Source organism: Arachis ipaensis, chromosome B1 (assembly GCF_059453495.1).
Source record: "Arachis ipaensis isolate K30076 ecotype BB chromosome B1, ASM5945349v1, whole genome shotgun sequence".
NCBI classification, from domain to species: Eukaryota; Viridiplantae; Streptophyta; class Magnoliopsida; order Fabales; family Fabaceae; genus Arachis; species Arachis ipaensis.
The window spans coordinates 32,433,334-32,452,427 of NC_142436.1; the positions used below are offsets into that span (position 1 = coordinate 32,433,334).

The window sequence follows — 19,094 nt, forward strand, 5'->3', positions numbered from 1 at the left end:
GGTTTGGCATCTTCTTCAAGTAAGATCTTATGCATACACATTGAAGGACTGATCCCTTTTAAATCTGCAAGTGTCCAGCCTATGGCATCCTTGTGTTGTCTCAACACTTGGATAAGCTACTCTTCTTGTTCCTTATTCAGACTTGAATTTATGATCACTGGGTGAGTGTTGTTAGCACCCAGATATGCATATTTCAAGCTAGGTGATAAGGTTTTCAGCTCTAATTTTGGTGACTCTGCATCTTTGTTGTCTGTAGTGGTTGGCATGATTGAGTTTTTCATGGTTGCTTGTGGTGGTTCTCCATCTGGTGCTTGTTCCAGCTCAATGATTCCTCCACATTGTTCTTCTTCCAAGACTTCTTGAACTATCTGTTCCATGGTGTCTACCAGCATGCATTCTCCTATGGATTCTTTGGGGTAACTCATTGCTATAAAGACGTTGAAGACCATTTTCTCTTCATGCAACCTCAAGACTAGTTCCCCTTTCTGCACATCAATGATGGCTCCAGCAGTAGCTAGAAATGGTCTTCCTAGGATAATTGACGTGTTGGCCTCTTCTTCCATGTCCAGCACAACGAAATCAGTAGGGAAAATGAATTCTCCTACTTTCACTAGCAAGTCTTCCACCACCCCATGTGGAAACTTAAATGTTCTGTCAGCCAATTGGAGTGCCATTCTTGTTGGCTTGGCTTCCTCAATCTTCATCCTTCTCATCATGGTTAGGGACATAAGATTTATGCTAGCTCCCAAATCACACAAAGCTTTCTCAATAGTGATATCCCCTATGATGTAGGGGATTTGAAAACTCCCTAGGTCTTTCAGCTTTTGAGGAAGATTCTTTTGTATGATGGCGCTGCATTCCTTAGTCAATACTATGGTTTTTTTTACCTCCAAGTTTCTCTTTTTGGTTATAAGCTCCTTCAAAAATTTGGCATAGAGTGTCATTTGTTCTAATGCCTCAGCAAATGGTATGTTGATTTGGAGCTTCTTGAAGATCTCTAGGAACTTAGAGAACTGGCCATCCTTCCCATCTTTTCCCCTTTGTGGGTATGATGCTTTTGGCACATAAGACTTCAAGACTGGTTTTGGTAGAGGTGGAGCAGGGGTCTCTCCTTCATCCTTGTTCCCATACTTTTTAGCGACTTCTTCATGATTGTCTTTGCTTGGGGTTCCTTCCTCTACAACCTTCCCACTTCTTAGAGTAATGGCTTTGCATTCCCCTCTTGGGTTAGCCATGGTGTCACTGGAAAATGTGTGTGTGGGAAGTGGGATTTGCTTGGATAAAATCTCCACTTGTGCTTCCAACTTTGAGATTGCTGCGCCTTGATTTTTTCAGATTTGACCTGTATTCCTCTTGATTAGCATCTATCCTTCTTTCAGTCTGTGCTTGTCTGTCCATGAAGGTAGAGACTGCCCCAATAATCTGTGATGATAGTTGTGCTATTGCAGCCTCCATCCTCTCAAAGTTGCTCTTGATTTCACATGGTTGCATAGTTGAGGATGGTGCATCTTGATTGAGGTTGTTGTGTGTGGGTTGGTTACTATGGTATGATGTGTTTTGTGAGTTATGGTAGGGTCTATGGTTCCCTGTTTGATGGTTGGGATTGTGGTTGGAATGCTGATTTGATGAATAAGGTTTGTTGTGGTCTTGGTTGTGATTTTGTTGATTTTTCCACCCAAAATTTGGGTGGTTCCTCCAACCTGGGTTGTAAGTCTTAGAGTGTGGATCATATGGTGGTTTGGGTGAGTTGTTCACATAATTAGCTTGTTCCCAGTCACCTTCAGATTCTGGTGCATTCCCTTCTTGTTGAGGAGTTTAGTCTTGAATGACTGAGGCTTGATTGGCCTCCATTCTCTTGGTTAGAGCTGCTATTTGTGCTGCAATTGCCTTGTTCTGAGCTAACAGAGCATCTACAGAGTTAAGTTCTAGCACTCCCTTCTTCTAAGTCCTTTCTGAAGCATAGAAATACTCATTTTTGGCTACAGTCCCAATGACATCTATGGCCTCTTCAATGGTTTTCTTTTTGTTGAGTGAGCCTCCTGAAGAATGATCCACAGCCTTTTTTGCTTCATAGGATAGTCCCTCATAAAAGATATGTAGTTGTACCCACTCATTGAATATTTCTGGTGGGCATCTTCTTGTCAGATCTTTGAATCTCTCCCATGCCTCATAGAGTGTTTCTCCATCTTATTGTTTGAAGGTTTGCACCTCAGCTCTTAGCCTGTTGATTCTTTGTGGAGGATAAAATCTTGCTAGGAATCTATTCATGACCTCCTCCCATGTAGTTAGGCTATCCTTGGGGAATGATTCCAACCACTTTGCTGTCTTATCTCTGAGTGAGAAAGGGAACAAAAGTAGTTTGTAGATGTCAGGGTGTACCCCGTTGGACTTTACAGTATCACATATCCTCAATAATGTGTTGAGATGTTGATTAGGGTCTTTTTGGGCACTTCCTCCATATGAGCAATTATTCTGAACAAGTGTGATGAGCTGAGGCTTCAGCTCAAAATTATTGGCATGAATTGTTGCCTTTAGGATGCTGCTGCCATAATTTCCTGGGTTTAGATTTATGTAGGAGCCTAAGACTCTCCTTTCTTGCCCATCATGATTTATTGGGCCTTCTCTAGCATGGTTGTCTTCATGGTGGTTTTCCATATTCCCCTTCATGTCTGTTTCAAAATACTCTTCCTCTTCCTCAGCACCAATGACTCCTTTCCCTCTTGCTTTCCTCCTTAATCTAAGAAAGGTCCTCTCAGGTTCAGAATCAAAGGAAGTTGAAGCCCCGCTTCTTCTACCTGTCATACAACCAACAAGGCAAAAAGTAAGAAAGAAAATGAAAGAAGAAATTATTCTTGTTAGAGTGGTTGTTAGTGTGAGTGGTGCAATTAATCGAACAGTTAGAAGAGTGGAAATATGGATGATGAATAAGAATAATCAAAGAAGAAACAAATAGAACTCAAAAAAATAAAAAAAAATATAAAAGGCGCTAAATAAAAGAAACTAAAATAACAAGGAATTTAAATTACTTAATCTAGCTCTCCAATCAATTTAATCACTGTCAAATTTAAGCCAATCCCCGACAACGGCGCCATAAAACTTGATGACTAAAATTCACACCCCATTCAAAAATTGGTGAATTAGTTCTTTTGGCAAGCGCACCAAAATTATTGTCAGGTAATAACCCACAGTAGAGTGGGATCGTATCCACAGAGATTGGCAAATTCGAGCAGTTTTAATTAATTGATGAATTAGTCAAGCGGATCAATAAGATTGTGAAGTGCAGAATTGTAAATGACATAAATGTAAATGACTAGAATATAAAGAAAAGTAATAAAGTGCAGAAATATAAATGGCAGAATATAAAGTGCAGAAGCATAAATGACTTGAATGTAAATGGGAATGGGAAATTGCTGAATGTAAAATTAAGCTGTAAAGAAATTGATAGATAAGAATGGGGAAATTCATTGAGATTGGGAGATGTTGTCTCTTTGGATCAAATCTAGCTTATATCCTCTTCAATCATGCAACTCATTGACCTCTTGGAAATCATGATTGATTGAGCCCTAATCCCTTGGGGACTCAATCTCTCAGATCTTGATCAATAGCCAATTCCTTGGTCTAATTGCTCATGAAGAGAGATATGCTTGGTTCCTGATTATATCACACACCATTATAGGTCCAAGTAGAGGGAGGATTATATGTCACATATCCAAACACCAAAACCCAGATTCTACTCAAGTGTGAGAAGGGATTTCAAGCATGGTTTCATGTTTCCTTTCCCAAGGCTCCCATGAAACCCAATTGCATTCAATCTCTTTTCCAAGATAATTGAACACTAAGCATTAAGAACGAAATTCCTTCTAGCAAATCAAAGAGAAGATGAAGAGAAGAAGAATTTCACTATTATCAATCCATCAAGTACAACAGAGCTCCCTCTCTTAATGAGAGGGAAGATAGCTACTCATAGCTCAAAAAGTACTCAAAAGTGAAGTGTAAAAGTGGATCTAAAACTGACTGCTTAACCCCTCCTTCTTCAGTACTCCTTGTGGGTATTTATACTACCAGTAAAATAAAAGAATTACAAAAGGGAAAAAGAAAAATTACATTTTTGGAGGGAAAAGAAGCTCAATAAGTGTGATCTCCCAGCTGGCGTGTGATTGGCGCTCTAGTGGCATGTCACGTGCCCTTCAATTTTAGCTTGGCGTGCCACGCCCAGCGTTCAAGTGGCACGCTCGTCTATTTAGCAACCTTGGCATGCCACGCCTTCGAGCTCAAGTGGCACGCCATAGTGGAATTCTTGTGTTGGCGTGCCACGCCTTCGAACTCAAGTGGCACACTGATGAGGGCAGAAATTGGCGAATTAAAAATTGTTAAAATATATACGTTGCAAGTATAGTTCTTAATTCGCTAGAAATCCGCCTATCAATTTAGAAAGATGTCACAGAAAATTGAAATTAAAATACTGGGAGTATGAATCCCAGGTCGTCTCCCAACGAGTTGCAGAAAAGTGTGCTATTTTATTAATCAGAGGTTTTCAAAAAGGTTTGAATTGGGCAAACAGGAAATTAAATTGGTGAATTTGAATAATGTAAATAAAAGCCTTGATTGGGAATTGATTAGTTGGAATCCCTATTATTGTTAGAATGCTCTCAGGATTAATTGACAATTGAAGGTTGTCCTGTTTAGTTATCCTTCACTAGGTAAAGGAAAGTCAAACAAGTTAGAATGCTACGTCCGTTCACAAGTTGCAATCCACTTAATTAAAAGGGATTGGTGTTAGTGATTAGGAGGCAATCCAACCATAAACCCAATTACAATTTTTCTTTCAAGTCTTCCAACTCAAGGGTTCCTTTCAATCAATTCCCCATCAAGTTAGGGAACTACTCACTCATTGTAAAGGTAAAATTCATAGCATATGAAAAGGAATTAAAGAAAGACATTGTAAATAAAAATTAAAATAGTCAATTAAAAATAAAAGTGATCCTTATATTAAATAATCCTTCTTCAGTACACCTTGGGGTATTTATACTACTCCTAGTAAAATAAAACAATTACAAAAGTGAAAAAAGAAAATTACATTTTTGGAGGGAAAAGAAGCTCAATAAGTGTGATCTCCCAGCTGGCGTGTGATTGGCGCTCTAGTGGCGTGTCACGTGCCCTTCAATTTTAGCTTGACGTGCCACGGCCAGCCCTTCAAGTGGCACGCTCGTCTCTTTAGCAACCTTGGCGTGCCACGCCTTCGAGCTCAAGTGGCACGCCATAGTGGAATTATTGTGTTGGCGTGCCACCCCTTCGAACTCAAGTGGCACGCCCTTCGTCTTTCTCACTTATCCTTGCCTCTAGAAACTTGAACTAGCGTGGCACGCCCAGGGTCTGGCGTGCCACGCCCCTTTATGAGTGAGTGGTTCCTCTGTTTGGCGTCACGAACTCAAGTGGCACGCCCTAATGCTTCTTTGCTCTCTGAATGGCACTGGTGTGCCATGCCTGGGATTCAAGTGGCACGCCCCATGTAATTGGCCTCCTTCATCCTCTCTGGAAACTTATACCAGCGTGCCACACCCAAAGGTTGGCGTGCCACGCCCATGATCTTGTCTTGGTTCCAGTAGTTGGCGTGCCACGCCTCAGCTTTCAAGTGGCACGCCATAGTGACATGCTTGGGTTGGCGTGCCACGCCTTCGATACCAAGTGGCACGCCATAGTGGAGGTTCTTCTTGGAATGGTGAGTTGGCATGCCACGCCCCTTGCTCAAGTGGCACGCCCATAGTAGTTGATGGGTCAGGCGTGCCACGCTCCTTTTGTGTTCTCCATTGTTGCTCTCTGGAACTTTGTACTAGCGTGCCACGCCAGGGACGCCCACATGCATGCTTGGACTTCTTCTCTGGACTTTAGTACTGGCGCCTAGCTCCGTGCATTTTTGTGGCGTTTGCTCCAAGTGGCATGCCAGTTTCACACGCCCAGCTTCTTGTTTGTCTTCTACCCATTTTTTATGCCTTTTTCACCTGAAATTCAGCACAACTCATCTCAAAGTAGTGTACCATAATATTCATCAAATAATGCATGAATTGTAATGATCAAATGAGATTTATGCTCTTTTATGGTCTTCTTTATGCAAGAAAGAAAGGTAGATGATGTAAGTCATCAAGGAGGAATCAAGTGAGATAACATAAGATGAGAAGACACCACATCCAACTCAAAACCTTAAGGTGTCAAGTTAATGGGTCTCTCATCTTATAAACTCCTCACTCTTCCTTGCTTTCTTTGATGTGGGACTAACTTCAATACTCCTCACACTTCAACACTAACATGATGCATGATTCCTTGAGATGCAAGGATATTAATGAAAGACTTGCTTAAGAAATTTATTCCCTTATTTGTCTGAACATGTTTGAGCCTTTGACCAGATTGATTCTCCATAAATAACTTACAATTTTGGAGTGCTTGTATTGATTGTGATTTGTTAATTATAAGAAATAAACATATAAATGATGCACTTTAGCCAAAGAACAAAATTCACGTATATGAGAATTAGTAGGAGTAAAATTAGTAGATAAGAAAGAATTATTCAAGACTAAACGAACAGTGAAAATAACATGTTTATGTCGTAATTCCACATTTATATTATGAAGAGATTGACTAGAAGATGTAAAAAAATATGAAGGAGCATATTTAGTAATTGAAACATCGAAGAAAAAGGTTGTAAATTTATCAAAACCTAACATAATCCACCTTCTTATCTTCCTTCTAAAATTGAAAGAAAAGGTTACAAATTTTCTTTTATTGGTGGCTCAATTTCGGTTAAGGAGAAAAAGAAAATTCTGTATGTCGATTGTTGTGGTCTTTAGAGAAGTATATGTCACTAAGCTAGCATCATTAATAATTTTTTAATGAATGCTAAAGAGAGTTAGTAGAACTTAATGTTTTTAACCCGCAATTAGTCAATATTGTTTAAAAATGTAGACTAAAAATATGTTGTTAGATTATTATTATTATAAATAAATTCAACTAATAGCTAAAAATACTGACAAAAAATAATAAATTCTGTTGTATGTCCTTTAATTTTTTTTCTTAATTTTTTTATGGAGTTAATGCTTGAGACAATAGTAAATTATTTAAAATATTTGAGATAAAAACAAAGTATTAAAATTAAAATTAAAACATAAATAATATTTTGTTCTATTTTTATTCTCATGTAATATTATATAGTTACACTCGGATAAACATATATTTATTCTTCTTAAAGACACATACACATATATAAAGAAATGGAGGAGGGTGGAAATGGGAGGTGTAAGGGTAACTATATACCCTTGTGCCTTAACCAACTATTGTGTCTTACCACATGTGCTAAATTCCTTAATAGTAAATTAAATTTTGTTATTTTGTAACATTAGCAGCTGCTATAACAAACAAATTTAAAGATAAATATAAGAAATAATTTTTCTAATAACTGAATATAATACTATTTCGTTTATCTGAGACAAAATATTTTATTGTATCATTTTTGGTGTACTAGACTAGTTGAATTTAAATATTTTACAAGTTACCATTATAAAATTGCTATTATTTCTTAATAAAACATTAACAAGTACAACTTCATAACCACATATACGCCGAAAACATATGAGTTGTACTATATATATAAGATAATAATTAAAACGACTAATCTAAAACTATATTTTGTATTCAAAATGCACGATAACATGATCTTAAACTATTTAGTACTCACAAACCACTATATCTCCGTATTTCATAGTGTTTATGATATTTAATTGTACAAAGAAAATTAATTATACATTACATCTTTATCTTTATTTGCCATATTTTTTAATTTGATATGTAATCGAAGTATGATCCTCCTAGCTTGTTTATTGTATAAAGATTTTCTCTTGCACATACCCTAAAGAAAATTGTGCTTTCTCTCCTCTCTGTCTTTTCTTGATCTCAATGCCCGATCTGTCTTATTAGCTTGTATCTGATAAATAAAATAATTCCCATCTTCCAAATTAAATACACGTCGTTTCCAGCACAGTTGGAATCTTCAGAGCTTACGAGATGTGGTTGGAGTTATTTATGTCAAAATGTTTTATTTAACATTTCTTTATTTGGATATTCGTGCCTACTTATATGCTTATTATAATTTATTCATCGAAAAAACAGTATAAAAATCTAATTAAAAAAATTATATAAAGATTTAATTACAAATTTAATAATATATAAATTAAGTCTTATATATGATAAATAAATTGTATTAATTATTTTAAAATATATTTTAAATAAATTGTGTACGAAAAGAATAAAAAAAATAAAAAAAATGTAAATGGTGTTGCACTTGAGATAGTATAATAGAATAGGATAGTTTAATATTATTAATTATTAATTACTTAGTATTATTTATTATTGTTGGTATTATTATTTAGATAAAAATATCTTAATTATCTTGGTCGCAAAACTATTATTTTAATATCAAATAAATTAATCAAATAAATTAATTGATAAAATCAATTAACATAATTGATTTGGTTTAATTAATTAAAAGAAATAAATTAAAAAATATCTCTAATATAATAATTAAATAATATCTACGTTGTTTATCTTATTTGTAGTTTTATTATACACTTTATAAATTAATCAATTAATTAATTGATATAGTGATTACAATTATTAATTGATTGATATAAATTATAATAAATTGTGTGATACTTAAGTATCTAATTAAATTAATAAATTGATATAATTAATTTATTATAATAAATTAGAGTTAACGAGTTAAAAGAAATAAATTGTGAAACACTTTTAGAAATATATTAAGTCAATTTCATTGTTAATAATAATAATAATAATAATAATAATAATAATAATATGAAATTAATTATTAAGATGATAAATACGCTACACTTTAAATAAGAGGTATAAAATTTACAAATTATTTTCACGAATATACAGAAGAGAAGATATTCGTGTTGGTGATTAGAGAGTGCAAAACATGAATTCAAGTTCACCCTTTTCTTGGAGAATCATATCCTACACCAACTTTTCTATTTTTGGTTGGTTAACCAAGACTATCTTATTGATGGAAGATGAGGCCAACCACAAAATGGAGACTAGACTTTAAGAACTGGGCCTATTGGACCTTGAGGATTGTTGCTTCTTGTTCTTGATGGGACCAATCTAATAGGCCTCAAACTTGTCTCATTCTCTGGGCTTTTAGAGCTTGAAGTGATTAAAAAAGAAGTAAACAGAGTTACAAGATCTCTTGTACCAAAAAAAAAAAAAGTTTCAAGATCACAATTCAATAGATTTAAAAAAGGGCAACAAATAGTGTCATATGTTGTATCTAACGTATATTTCTTAACAGATAGAGAACAAACATATGTCACCAACGGCCAGCTGTCTAGCTAGCTAAGAAGATACGATCCCTTCATGTTCTTCGTGCTCCAGAATCTGAACTGTGTATGATCAAAGGTGTTAGTTATAACATCTCTTTCTTGTGATACATTTCACGCCTTTTGAGTGATCGCCAATCTTTTCTTCAACGTTGGCTGCCATGAGAGGTGGCTTTGTGAAGGACGGAGCGGCCCAGCCACATGGACCCAGGGAAGAACAATGAATGGAAGGGAAATTTGTAAAACCCGGTTAATTAATGACTAATTAACTCATAAATTAAAATATATTTTAAAAAGTGAGAAATGAGATTTTTATGGTTTAATATGATAGAGAAAATTAAAACGAGACTTTTGACACCAATTTTAAAGAAATCGATCCAATATTAGGTCGAACGGACCAAACCAGACTAACCGGATCCAAGTTGGGCCATGGCCCAGCCAAGCTTCTCTTAATTAAGAGAGCTAAGCTCTCTTCCTTCCCAAAACAACACACACGCAGAACTCAGAAAGGGAGAGGGGGAGAAACATAAACCCTTACTCCAATTTCAATTGATCACAACTTTTGATCTGGAGCTTCGATTGACGCACCGTTTACGACCACGCGACCGCGGCGTCGAGCTTTATAAAACCTATACAACTATTCTTGAGGTAAGCCACAAAATTTTCTTCGAATTTCAGTCCTTAGTTTCGAGTTTCATAGGCAAAAATATTGAGATTTTGAGCTCCTTTGTGTTGTAGGCTCAAATTAACTTGAGGAGAAGGCTTGTTCTTGCTCCCTTGATCATTGGGTAAGGTGAGATTCTCAAACCCTAGTGAAAATATTGAATTTGAGGTGTTAGGTATTGAGTTATTGTGTTTGGATGTGACATTGTGGCTTAGGCTTTGTATATATGTATATTGGAGCTTGATTGGTGGTTTTGGCAAGCCTTGGAGTGGAGCTTGTGCTTGGAAATCTGTTGGTGAAGCATTGAGACATTGAAAGTTGAGGAAAAGTGAATTTGAGAGTGTTCTGGGTGGAACGGGAATCGGCCAATGTATGGTTTCGGTTTCCTGTATCTAAAATGTAATGTAGTGTGAAAACTTAGGCTAGTGACCCATATGATAAGAATTGAATTTGTGATGATGATTGATTGGTTGTTGGAATTGTGGCATGATTATGTGGATATTGGTTTTTGGAGGTTTGATGAGATGTTGTATGCCTTAGTGTGTGTTTGATGGTTAGTGAAATGGAGTTATTTTTGGTATTATGTTGATAGTGAAATTGATGATGAAATTGTCATAAGAGATTGATAAAGTATTTTGTATATTGTGGAAATTCAAGATATTGAATGTGGTTGAAATTTGAATGTTGAATGTGTGTTGAGATTGAATTATTGAGTTATGATTGATGAAGGATGAGGATTAGTAGGTTGTGGATTGGATTGGGAAGTTGGAATATGATTGATGTTGGAATGGTTGAGTTTTGGTTGATTTTGAATGAGATTTGGAAGTGTATGTTTTGAAACTTGGGAGTTTACAAGTTTTGGTAAAAATAGAATTTTGATGAAATTCAACGGATCAAATCTTGAGCTATTATTTTCAGAATTTGATGAATTTTATATCAATTGAAAGATAATTTCATACGATTTAAAATGGTTTAAATTTGGGTGAAATCTGAATTTTGTGGAAGGAGATATAATCGTTGGAAGTTTGGGTCAAAGTTCTGAATTCTGCAAATTCTACAAAATTTGTGAGTTCTGGGTTGTGTGCGCCCGCACAGCCCTATGCGCGTGCACAACCTGTGGAATCTTGAGGCCTGTGCGCATGCACAACCCCGTGCGTACGCACAACCCGTGCGTACGCACAACCCGTGCGTACGCACAACCCGTGCGTACGCACAAGTGGAAATGAGGCTGCTGTTGGGAGCGCCAGCACGCTCTATCCGCGTACATGGCCAAGGGAGTTTTGCGAGCTGTGCATAAGCACAGCCCTGTGCGTACGCACACGTTGGGATTGGCACGCGGGTGGTGGCGCTAGCACACGTTGTGCGCGCGCCCCACCATGAAGATTTTGATTTCTGTGCTTACGCACTGACCTGTGCGTACACACACTTTTAAAAATACTTCTGGGCGTGCGCATGCACACTCCTATGCATACGCATGCGACTCGGTTCTTTTCTAAAGTTTTTGTTTTCAAGCTCTTCACATTCCCAATAAGCTCGTAACCTTCCGTGGTGTTATTTCACACTTATAAACCCCCAAATTTCATCCCTTAGATCTTGAATTGATATAGAATGCCTAGTGATTGAGAGGAAGCTAGGGAAGAGGGTAACTTGTGGATGAAGATAGGGAATATCATGAGAAGTTATGACTAGTGATGAGGTTAGGAGTTGTTGAGGAGGATGGTGGAGTGCTGTGTACATGAAATAAGCCGAATGGCTATGTATAAGATATGAGCTGAATGGTGGTGTATGTGATATGAGCCGAATGGCTGTATGTGATTTTAAGCTGGATGGCTGTGATAAATTGTAAATTATGGTTGAAAATGAAAATGTGAATGTTAATGATTATTGTATCTTGAGTTCTCTTTCTCGAAAGTGCGACCCTAGAGTGATGCTGGAAGGTGAGGATCCCATTCCTGGTTCCTCCTGGTATTGTAAAATCGCCCCCAGCGAGATGGTGAGAGGTTAGGATCCCCACCTCGGTTCCTTTTGGGCATATGAGAACGTACCCCCTAGGTAGATGCAAAGGTTGTGGTTTCGCCCCACTTGCTCCAGGTTGGTTAGTATAGAGACTCCCCGGGTCGACGCAAGGGTTGTGGTTTCGTCCCACTTGCCCCAGGTTACGATGAGTGATGATATAGTTGTAAGGAATGATTATGGAATGTGTATGGATGGATGTGAAATGATTATCTGAGATACGAGTTTCGCTTGATGAAAGCAGTGACTAGCCACCGCGTGCTCCAGGTTGAGACTCGATACTCTGCTTACCCTATGTCGTAAGTGTAGCCGGATACTGTGAAAGGTCCGGATGAGCTTGCCCCCGTGATAAACACCAAGAGTGGGTGTGGTATGATTATGATTATGATTATGATTATGATATGATTGAGAATTACTCGAGTTAGGGATCCACGACAGAGGGACCGTCTAATGGTTAGCTACCAAGACTTGTCGGGTTGGCTCTATAATTGACAGATGAGACTCATCAGCCACTAAGACAGGCATACATCATATGCATTATATGTGATTTGTTTGGATTGCCTAAGTGATTGCATAATTAAATGCTGCTTGAGTATCTGCTATATTTGAATCCTATTTGTAATTTCTCTGTATGTAATAACTGTGTTTGTTGCATTTGGTTCCGTGGGTGGTTGGGAGGTTCGGAAGAGTTGGAACGGGAAGTTTTAGATAGTTCTGAAGACCCTTAGCTAGTGGCCTATTCTTAATTTCATGGTTTAGTTATGTTTTAAGCTTTAATTATCTGTTGGAAGTTCTAGGATTGCCTTTGACTTTTCCAGGACATTACATGTTAGATATGTGGGCACTGTTACCATGCTGAGAACCTCCGGTTCTCACCCATGCGGGTTTTGTGGTTTTCAGATGCAGGACAGGCGACACCTCGCTGAAGCATGCTGGAAGCTTTTGATGTTGCGAAGATCTTTACCTTTTGGGTTATTTTGGTTATCTGTATTTTGCTTAGATACTTATTATCTCCACTTATTCTATATATGCTGTACAAATTCCTCTTAGAGGTGATTTTGGAGATTCAGGCTTTGTCACTCTGTATTTTGGGTTTTCTTTTGGGTTTTCCTATATATCTATATATGTATATACACTTATTCGCTCAGGCCGGTTTATCTTCGCGAGCCAAGTCTTGAGTTTTGTTATATGTATTTTGGAACTCTTGATATATTAACTCCTTAGCTTGTTCTATCTTGTGCTGTCTGCTTTATCGCTTCGTGAGGGTTACGCTTTTTCGATTTAACGGTTTTGTTTTATCCCTTTCTTCAAAGGCTCCTAGTTACAAACCTCTTTTTCACTATATTATATATTTAAATTTTTATTTTTAGAGGTCGTAGCACCTCGCCACTTCTGCTTTACATCCTAGGTGTAAAGCTTTGTGTGGTAGGGTGTTACATTATGGTATCAAAGCAGTTCGTTCCTATAGAGCCTAAGGGACGGACTGACTATGCTTCTGAGCATACTCTGAGTTGTGTTTATGTGCTATTTAGGATATCTTCCTGATATACATAGCATAAAGTTCATGAGCATGCATTTGGAACTTTGAAGCACTGGACTTGCGATATTGAGATTGATCACCTTGATATCAATTGTTTGGTGTGAACAGGAACCAAATGGCGCCTCGTGGATGCAGTCAGGGCCATAATCAGGGTCGAGGACAGAGAGGTAATGATGTGACCATACTGATAGGTAGCTTGACTAATGTCATGACCGCGATGGCGAGTGCTGTTGCTGCCATTGGCGCTGTGGCTGCTACGACTAGTCAAGCAAGGGGTAGAACGGGACAACAAGTTAGAGTTGGAAACGATAATGTGGATGAAAATGAAGGCAGAAATGATGTCCCGAGTACAGTGGCACTAGTGAAAGTAGTGAGTTATCTGGAGTTAACTAACACGGGTAAAACAGCAGGCGAAAGCTCAAGAAGGACCGGGCTGGCTAGGAGTGATTGCCGAGAATCTTTCGCAAGAAAAAGGGGAAAGAAGACGAAGATTGCACCAAGGGGCCGTTATGCCACTTCACGTTCTAAACGCTGAAATGATGACCGAAGGAACAACAACCGTCAGGGTCCGAATTTAGAAGGCAGATTAGTACTCAACTGGAAGACTTAAAGTGTTGGAGATGCAAGAAATACCATCCAAACAGACCATGCAGGGCCGGACTAGGTGTATGTTACAAGTGAGGTCGCCCTAGACATATGTCCTGGAATTGTCGACACAGGGAACACCGGGAGGGAGCCGAATTGGATTCTCAGACTCAAGGTAATTGCAAATTAGCAGTTGAGTCTTTAACTATCTTGCATACCATTGATATGTAACATTCATTCGTGATGCATGACAAGTTTTGTTAATAGTGAAGTCTAAGTTAGTGATTAGTCGACAACTATTAGATGTTGAGACGTAGCGATATTTAGTTAACTTAGAGGAGTGGCTAGGCTTTCGAAGGTTAAGAATCACAGCGACACAACGGAAGCGGGTTGGATTATACCTAAGGGATCGGAAGTATTGAGGACTGTGCGGAGTTATTGTTTGGAACCTAGTGACAGTGAACTACGAAGATGAGAAATGGAAAGGATTCAACCTTTAGTTGCTAATCGTTTGACAGGTGAGTGAAGATGAAACCAAATCACTATTGTGAGAGAGTTTCCGAGACAATCCTGAAGGTGTACCAGAATCCCTATCTCAGAGGGAAAGCGAGTTTGCGATAGACCTAGTGTCGGGAGCCGGATTAGTTTTGATTGGACCGTAACTGCAGACACCATTATAATCGGTAGAACCTAGAATCGAGTTGAAGGGAGTATTAGAAGAGAACGGCGGAAAGATTTGTGCGAGAGGGATTGCGTCAATGCTTCTTCACAACCCGACCTAGCCTTTCTTTTGAGACTTACATTGAAAATTCTACTTCGAATTTCTTCTTGAATCTTCAACGAATTATCAAACAGAAGACTTTCAATAATTAACTTATCACAATTCACTATAGCAACTGTTCCGAGGGTTACCTGAAACTGGAGGTCGATCCCGGTTGAGATCTTCTGTACGGGTCGGTGCCGACGTGTTTGGCTGGTGAGTGGCGGCCGGAGTTGTCGTGTCTGACTTGTTGGACTGACTGCACTGCTGATCCTTGGTCACCGAAGGGTGGGGGGAACCTGCAAGAGACTCCGATGCTTAAGTTAGCATGGGTATTAAACAGGTTTTATGTAGAATCAGAGTATGAGTTATACCTGGGTGCTCCAGTGTATTTATAATGATGAGGAGTGACCTTTTTAGATAAGATAAGTTAGTTATCTTATCTTATCTTTGGGTGAGGTCAGCTTATCTTCCATGGAACCGCCCTTATCTCTGTAGGCGTGGGCGGCCTCTGGATCTGGGTCGTATTCCTTGAGTTGGACCCTTCTCTTGGCTTTCCTGTCGATTTGGCCGAGTTCTTCGTAAAGAAGTCGGTCCGCTTGACCTAAGAGAGGTCGGTCGCTTTGCTACTGAACATCCCGGTTTGGACAGCTCGACCCAGGGTATGAACAGTGCCCCTGCTTGAGCTCGGTCTTTTTTTGTTTTGGGGGCGAGTTCTTGACTTTGGTCCTTCTCTAATGAAGCCGAACTCAAGCATTTCGTTGATTCCTTTATAGCGGCTTTTGAATGTAGAACGTTTTCCTCTAAAGGCGCGCGCTTTTCGTTGATTCCTTTATAGCGGCTTTTGAATGTAGAACATTTTCCTCTAAAGGCACGCGCTTTTATATCAGCACTTTGGGAACGTGTGAGCGTTTAATACTTTCATTAATTAGTATTAATTGCCCCATTTTTCTTTGGTTCTTTATTTTGATTTTTGAAAACCCAGAAACGGTTTCTCTTTTTCGCTCTTTTTGTAACTTCTTCGTAATTTCTTCTCGCTCTTTGTCTTTCGCCCACATTTCTGCTTTTCTTGCGTTGCGGCATCACTCAGCGATTTTCTGGGCAGCTTTCATTTTTACGTCTCCTTTTTCCCTTGAAGCTTCTTCCTTCTTCAGGTTAGTTCTTCTTTTTCTTTCGTTGCTTTGGCTTTGTGATGAAGTTTTGATTTTGCTTTAGAGAAAGTTTGGATCTTTCTATTTTTGTCGCGCCTAATTGTTGTTGAAATGTGTGTTCTAGGAGTTTCTTTATCTTCTGCATGATCCTTTTTGCCTTTCCTGTTGCTTGATGCTTTTTAGGGCTTTGCATGTTCTGTTGTTTTTGTCTGATACCAATACCTAGAAAATCTGCATCTTTTCCTCGCTTTGTTTGAAGATTGCTTTTTTATCTGATTCTGAAAATGGTTGCGCCTTTGATGGTTTCTACTTGGCGTGCCTTGATGTTTGGGGATGCATGCTTTTTTGCTGGTAGACCGTGAGGCAATGATTTTGATGACTTTTTGTGTTTTTCTTTGATGAAAAATGCCATCTGTTTGCAGTCTTCTTTTCTTGTTTGAGAGGTGCTGGGGTGCGAGCTATAGATTTTTCCTGAAAACCTTGCTTTGTTACTGCCTCCAAAGGATGCCTCGAGACTTTGGTTTGAGTCTTGGGGTTTTCCTTTTCTGTTTGTTCGCCTGTATCATTTTGATCGAGTTGTTTTATCCCTCGTCCGAGATATTTTTAGTAATCCCATCTCTTTTTCTTATTGTAGGATTAGTTGGCCTCATGTCTTCTCGCAATAACATTGTAGAGATGTCTTCCAGAGTTCCCGAGGGGATGTCCGATTGGCTGGACTCCCTTGTCTTGATGTGTGTTTCTGTTGTAGATGCTGAATTTTGCATAGAGCTGAGGAAGCGTCATAGGATTTGTGGTAACAGTGCCTGGGAGAGGGATTATGAGCTTGTTGCTCCTGATTCTGATGAGAGGGTTTGTTTTCCGACCTCCATCGAGGGGGAGCGTCCCTTCTTCTATGCCTATGAATATTTCTTCAGTCAACTGGACATTACTTTTCCTTTTACTGCTTTTGAGACCGACCTGTTGTGGTCGTGTAATATTGCCCCATCCCAGCTTCACCCGAATTCCTAGGGTTTTATCAAAATTTTTCAGCTACTTTGCCAAGAGTTAGGTGTAACACCTTCTCAGGCTCTCTTCCTTTATCTGTTTGTTTCCGCCAAGCCTGGTGGCTCTTCGAAAAAGAAAGCTTCCTGGGTTTCTTTCAGGTCTGCCCAGGGCCATAAAGTGTTTGCTATGTATGATGAGTCCTTTAAGGATTTCAAGAATTACTTCTTTAAAGTTCGTGCTGTCGAGGGGGCCCGCCCCTTTTTTCTTGATGAAAATGATGAGCCTTTTTTCCCTCTAGAGTGGCAGAAGGATGTGAGAGTGTCTCGCTATACCTGGGAGATGCTTGACGATGTTGAGCGTGCCTTTGTTGTTGTTCTTGAGGATTTATGGGGAGAACCACCCTATCTTGATACAAAAAGGTTTTTGAATGACCCATCCCTGGTCCGGGCTGTTTTGGGTATTTGCCTGACTTGTTTCTATGCTTGTTTCTTAGTTTGGCTTCCTCATCTTGTGATTGTAACCCTTTACTGTGGCTAATTTTGTATTTGCAGAGATGTCAAAAAATAATGATTCCATGAAGGCCTTCAAAAGGGCAAAGAAGGCAACTGCTGCTCAGAATATCTCGGCCAAGGCGGCCGGGGAGGGATCTTCCCAAGTGCAAGTGAAGCCGCCTGTGCCGAGTTCTCCTGGACCGAGGAAGGTGATCCCTACTCCTCGGGTTCGTCTAGCTGACCCTCCACCGACTTCTGTCTCTAGTTCTGGTGCTCCTCCCAACAAGAAACAAAAAACAGCTGAGCCTTTCAACCTTGATGCTCCTGACTTTAATGCAATTGAATTTGTGGATCAGCAAATTGGTCCCTACGGTGCCCTTCCTATGGACGATGTGTCGCTCCTTCGTCATCTGGACTTTATAACTCGAAGTAGTGTTAGAATGGCATATATGGGGGCTGCCCTATACTGGACTGCTCAAAATCTTCCTCTCCATGCCACCAAAGCCTTTATGGAGGAGGCTAAACAGGAGTTTGATCGGATGAAGGGCCTGAAGGAGGAGCTTGAAGTAAAGGTAGCCAAGTTGGAGAAGGATATGGAGAACGAGAAGGCGAGTTCACTTTCTCTGGAGGCCTCTGTGAGGCTGGCCGAGGACACAACGCTGATGCATAAGGACAGCTATGTCACATCCTATCGGGAGGGGATGCGTCTAAAGGAGGAGTTGGAGAACGCCCGGGCTGATTACTCCGAGCTCCAGGGTCATCTTGTTGGCAGCGTAACTGCTGCCTATGAGAACCTGAAAGAGCAAGTTCAGATTATTGCTCCCGAGGCCGACCTTACTCTCTTCAGCCTGGATAATGTTGTTAGGGATGGTAAGATTGTCCCTGATGACGAGGATGATGATGATGTCGAACCCTTCCCTGTGTCTTCTGCCAAGGTGTCAGCTCCTACTGTTCCTCCTGCCGAGGTCGGCCCTCCCGCTTCTGATCCTGACTGCCAGATCTTAAACCGGGATGATGGTACTGTGGATGCTGTTCCTCTCCAGGCTCGCCCTCCTTCTCCTCAGGCTGATGCCGCTAAAAAGTCTTCTAATCTTTAGCTGATTTATTTTGGATATTTGTGTAGTTGGCCCGGCTTGTGGGCTTTTAAACTCTTTATTTTGTGGTTGGTTTATTTTGCTGACACTCTTTCTGATTGCTTGTTTAGCAACCCATTATTTTGAAAAACACAACGAGTAGCTTCTAAGCTTTTGGGTCTGACCCTGAAGCTTTGTTATTTTATGTCATGCTTGCTTGCGCCTGTCTTAGCTTCTTTATATGTTTCGAGAATGTTGAAGCCTTGTTGCTCAGCCTCTTTGAACTGCTTTGTACTTGGAGGTTGTAGATGCGTGGATCCAATTAGCAATCCATGACCGACTTCTTTGTCCTTTTCCAAGTAGTTGATCGACGTCGTCATGTCGATCTTTTCTCGGTTATTTTTAGTAATCTTCTTTTTTGGACCTTAGTCAGGTCTCTTTCAGGGATTA

The 19,094-nt window shown here is 39.4% G+C and overlaps 1 protein-coding gene across 1 annotated transcript; it reads left to right on the forward strand.

The window, feature by feature from the left end:
• Positions 1–17,419: 17,419 nt before the first annotated feature.
• LOC148576142 (uncharacterized) lies at positions 17,420–18,668 on the forward strand. Its single transcript, XM_088501225.1, has 2 exons — positions 17,420–17,537; positions 17,632–18,668. The coding sequence occupies exons 1-2, from the start codon at positions 17,420–17,422 to the stop codon at positions 18,666–18,668; spliced, it is 1,155 nt and encodes a 384-aa protein (XP_088357351.1).
• The last annotated feature ends 426 nt before the right edge of the window (positions 18,669–19,094 follow it).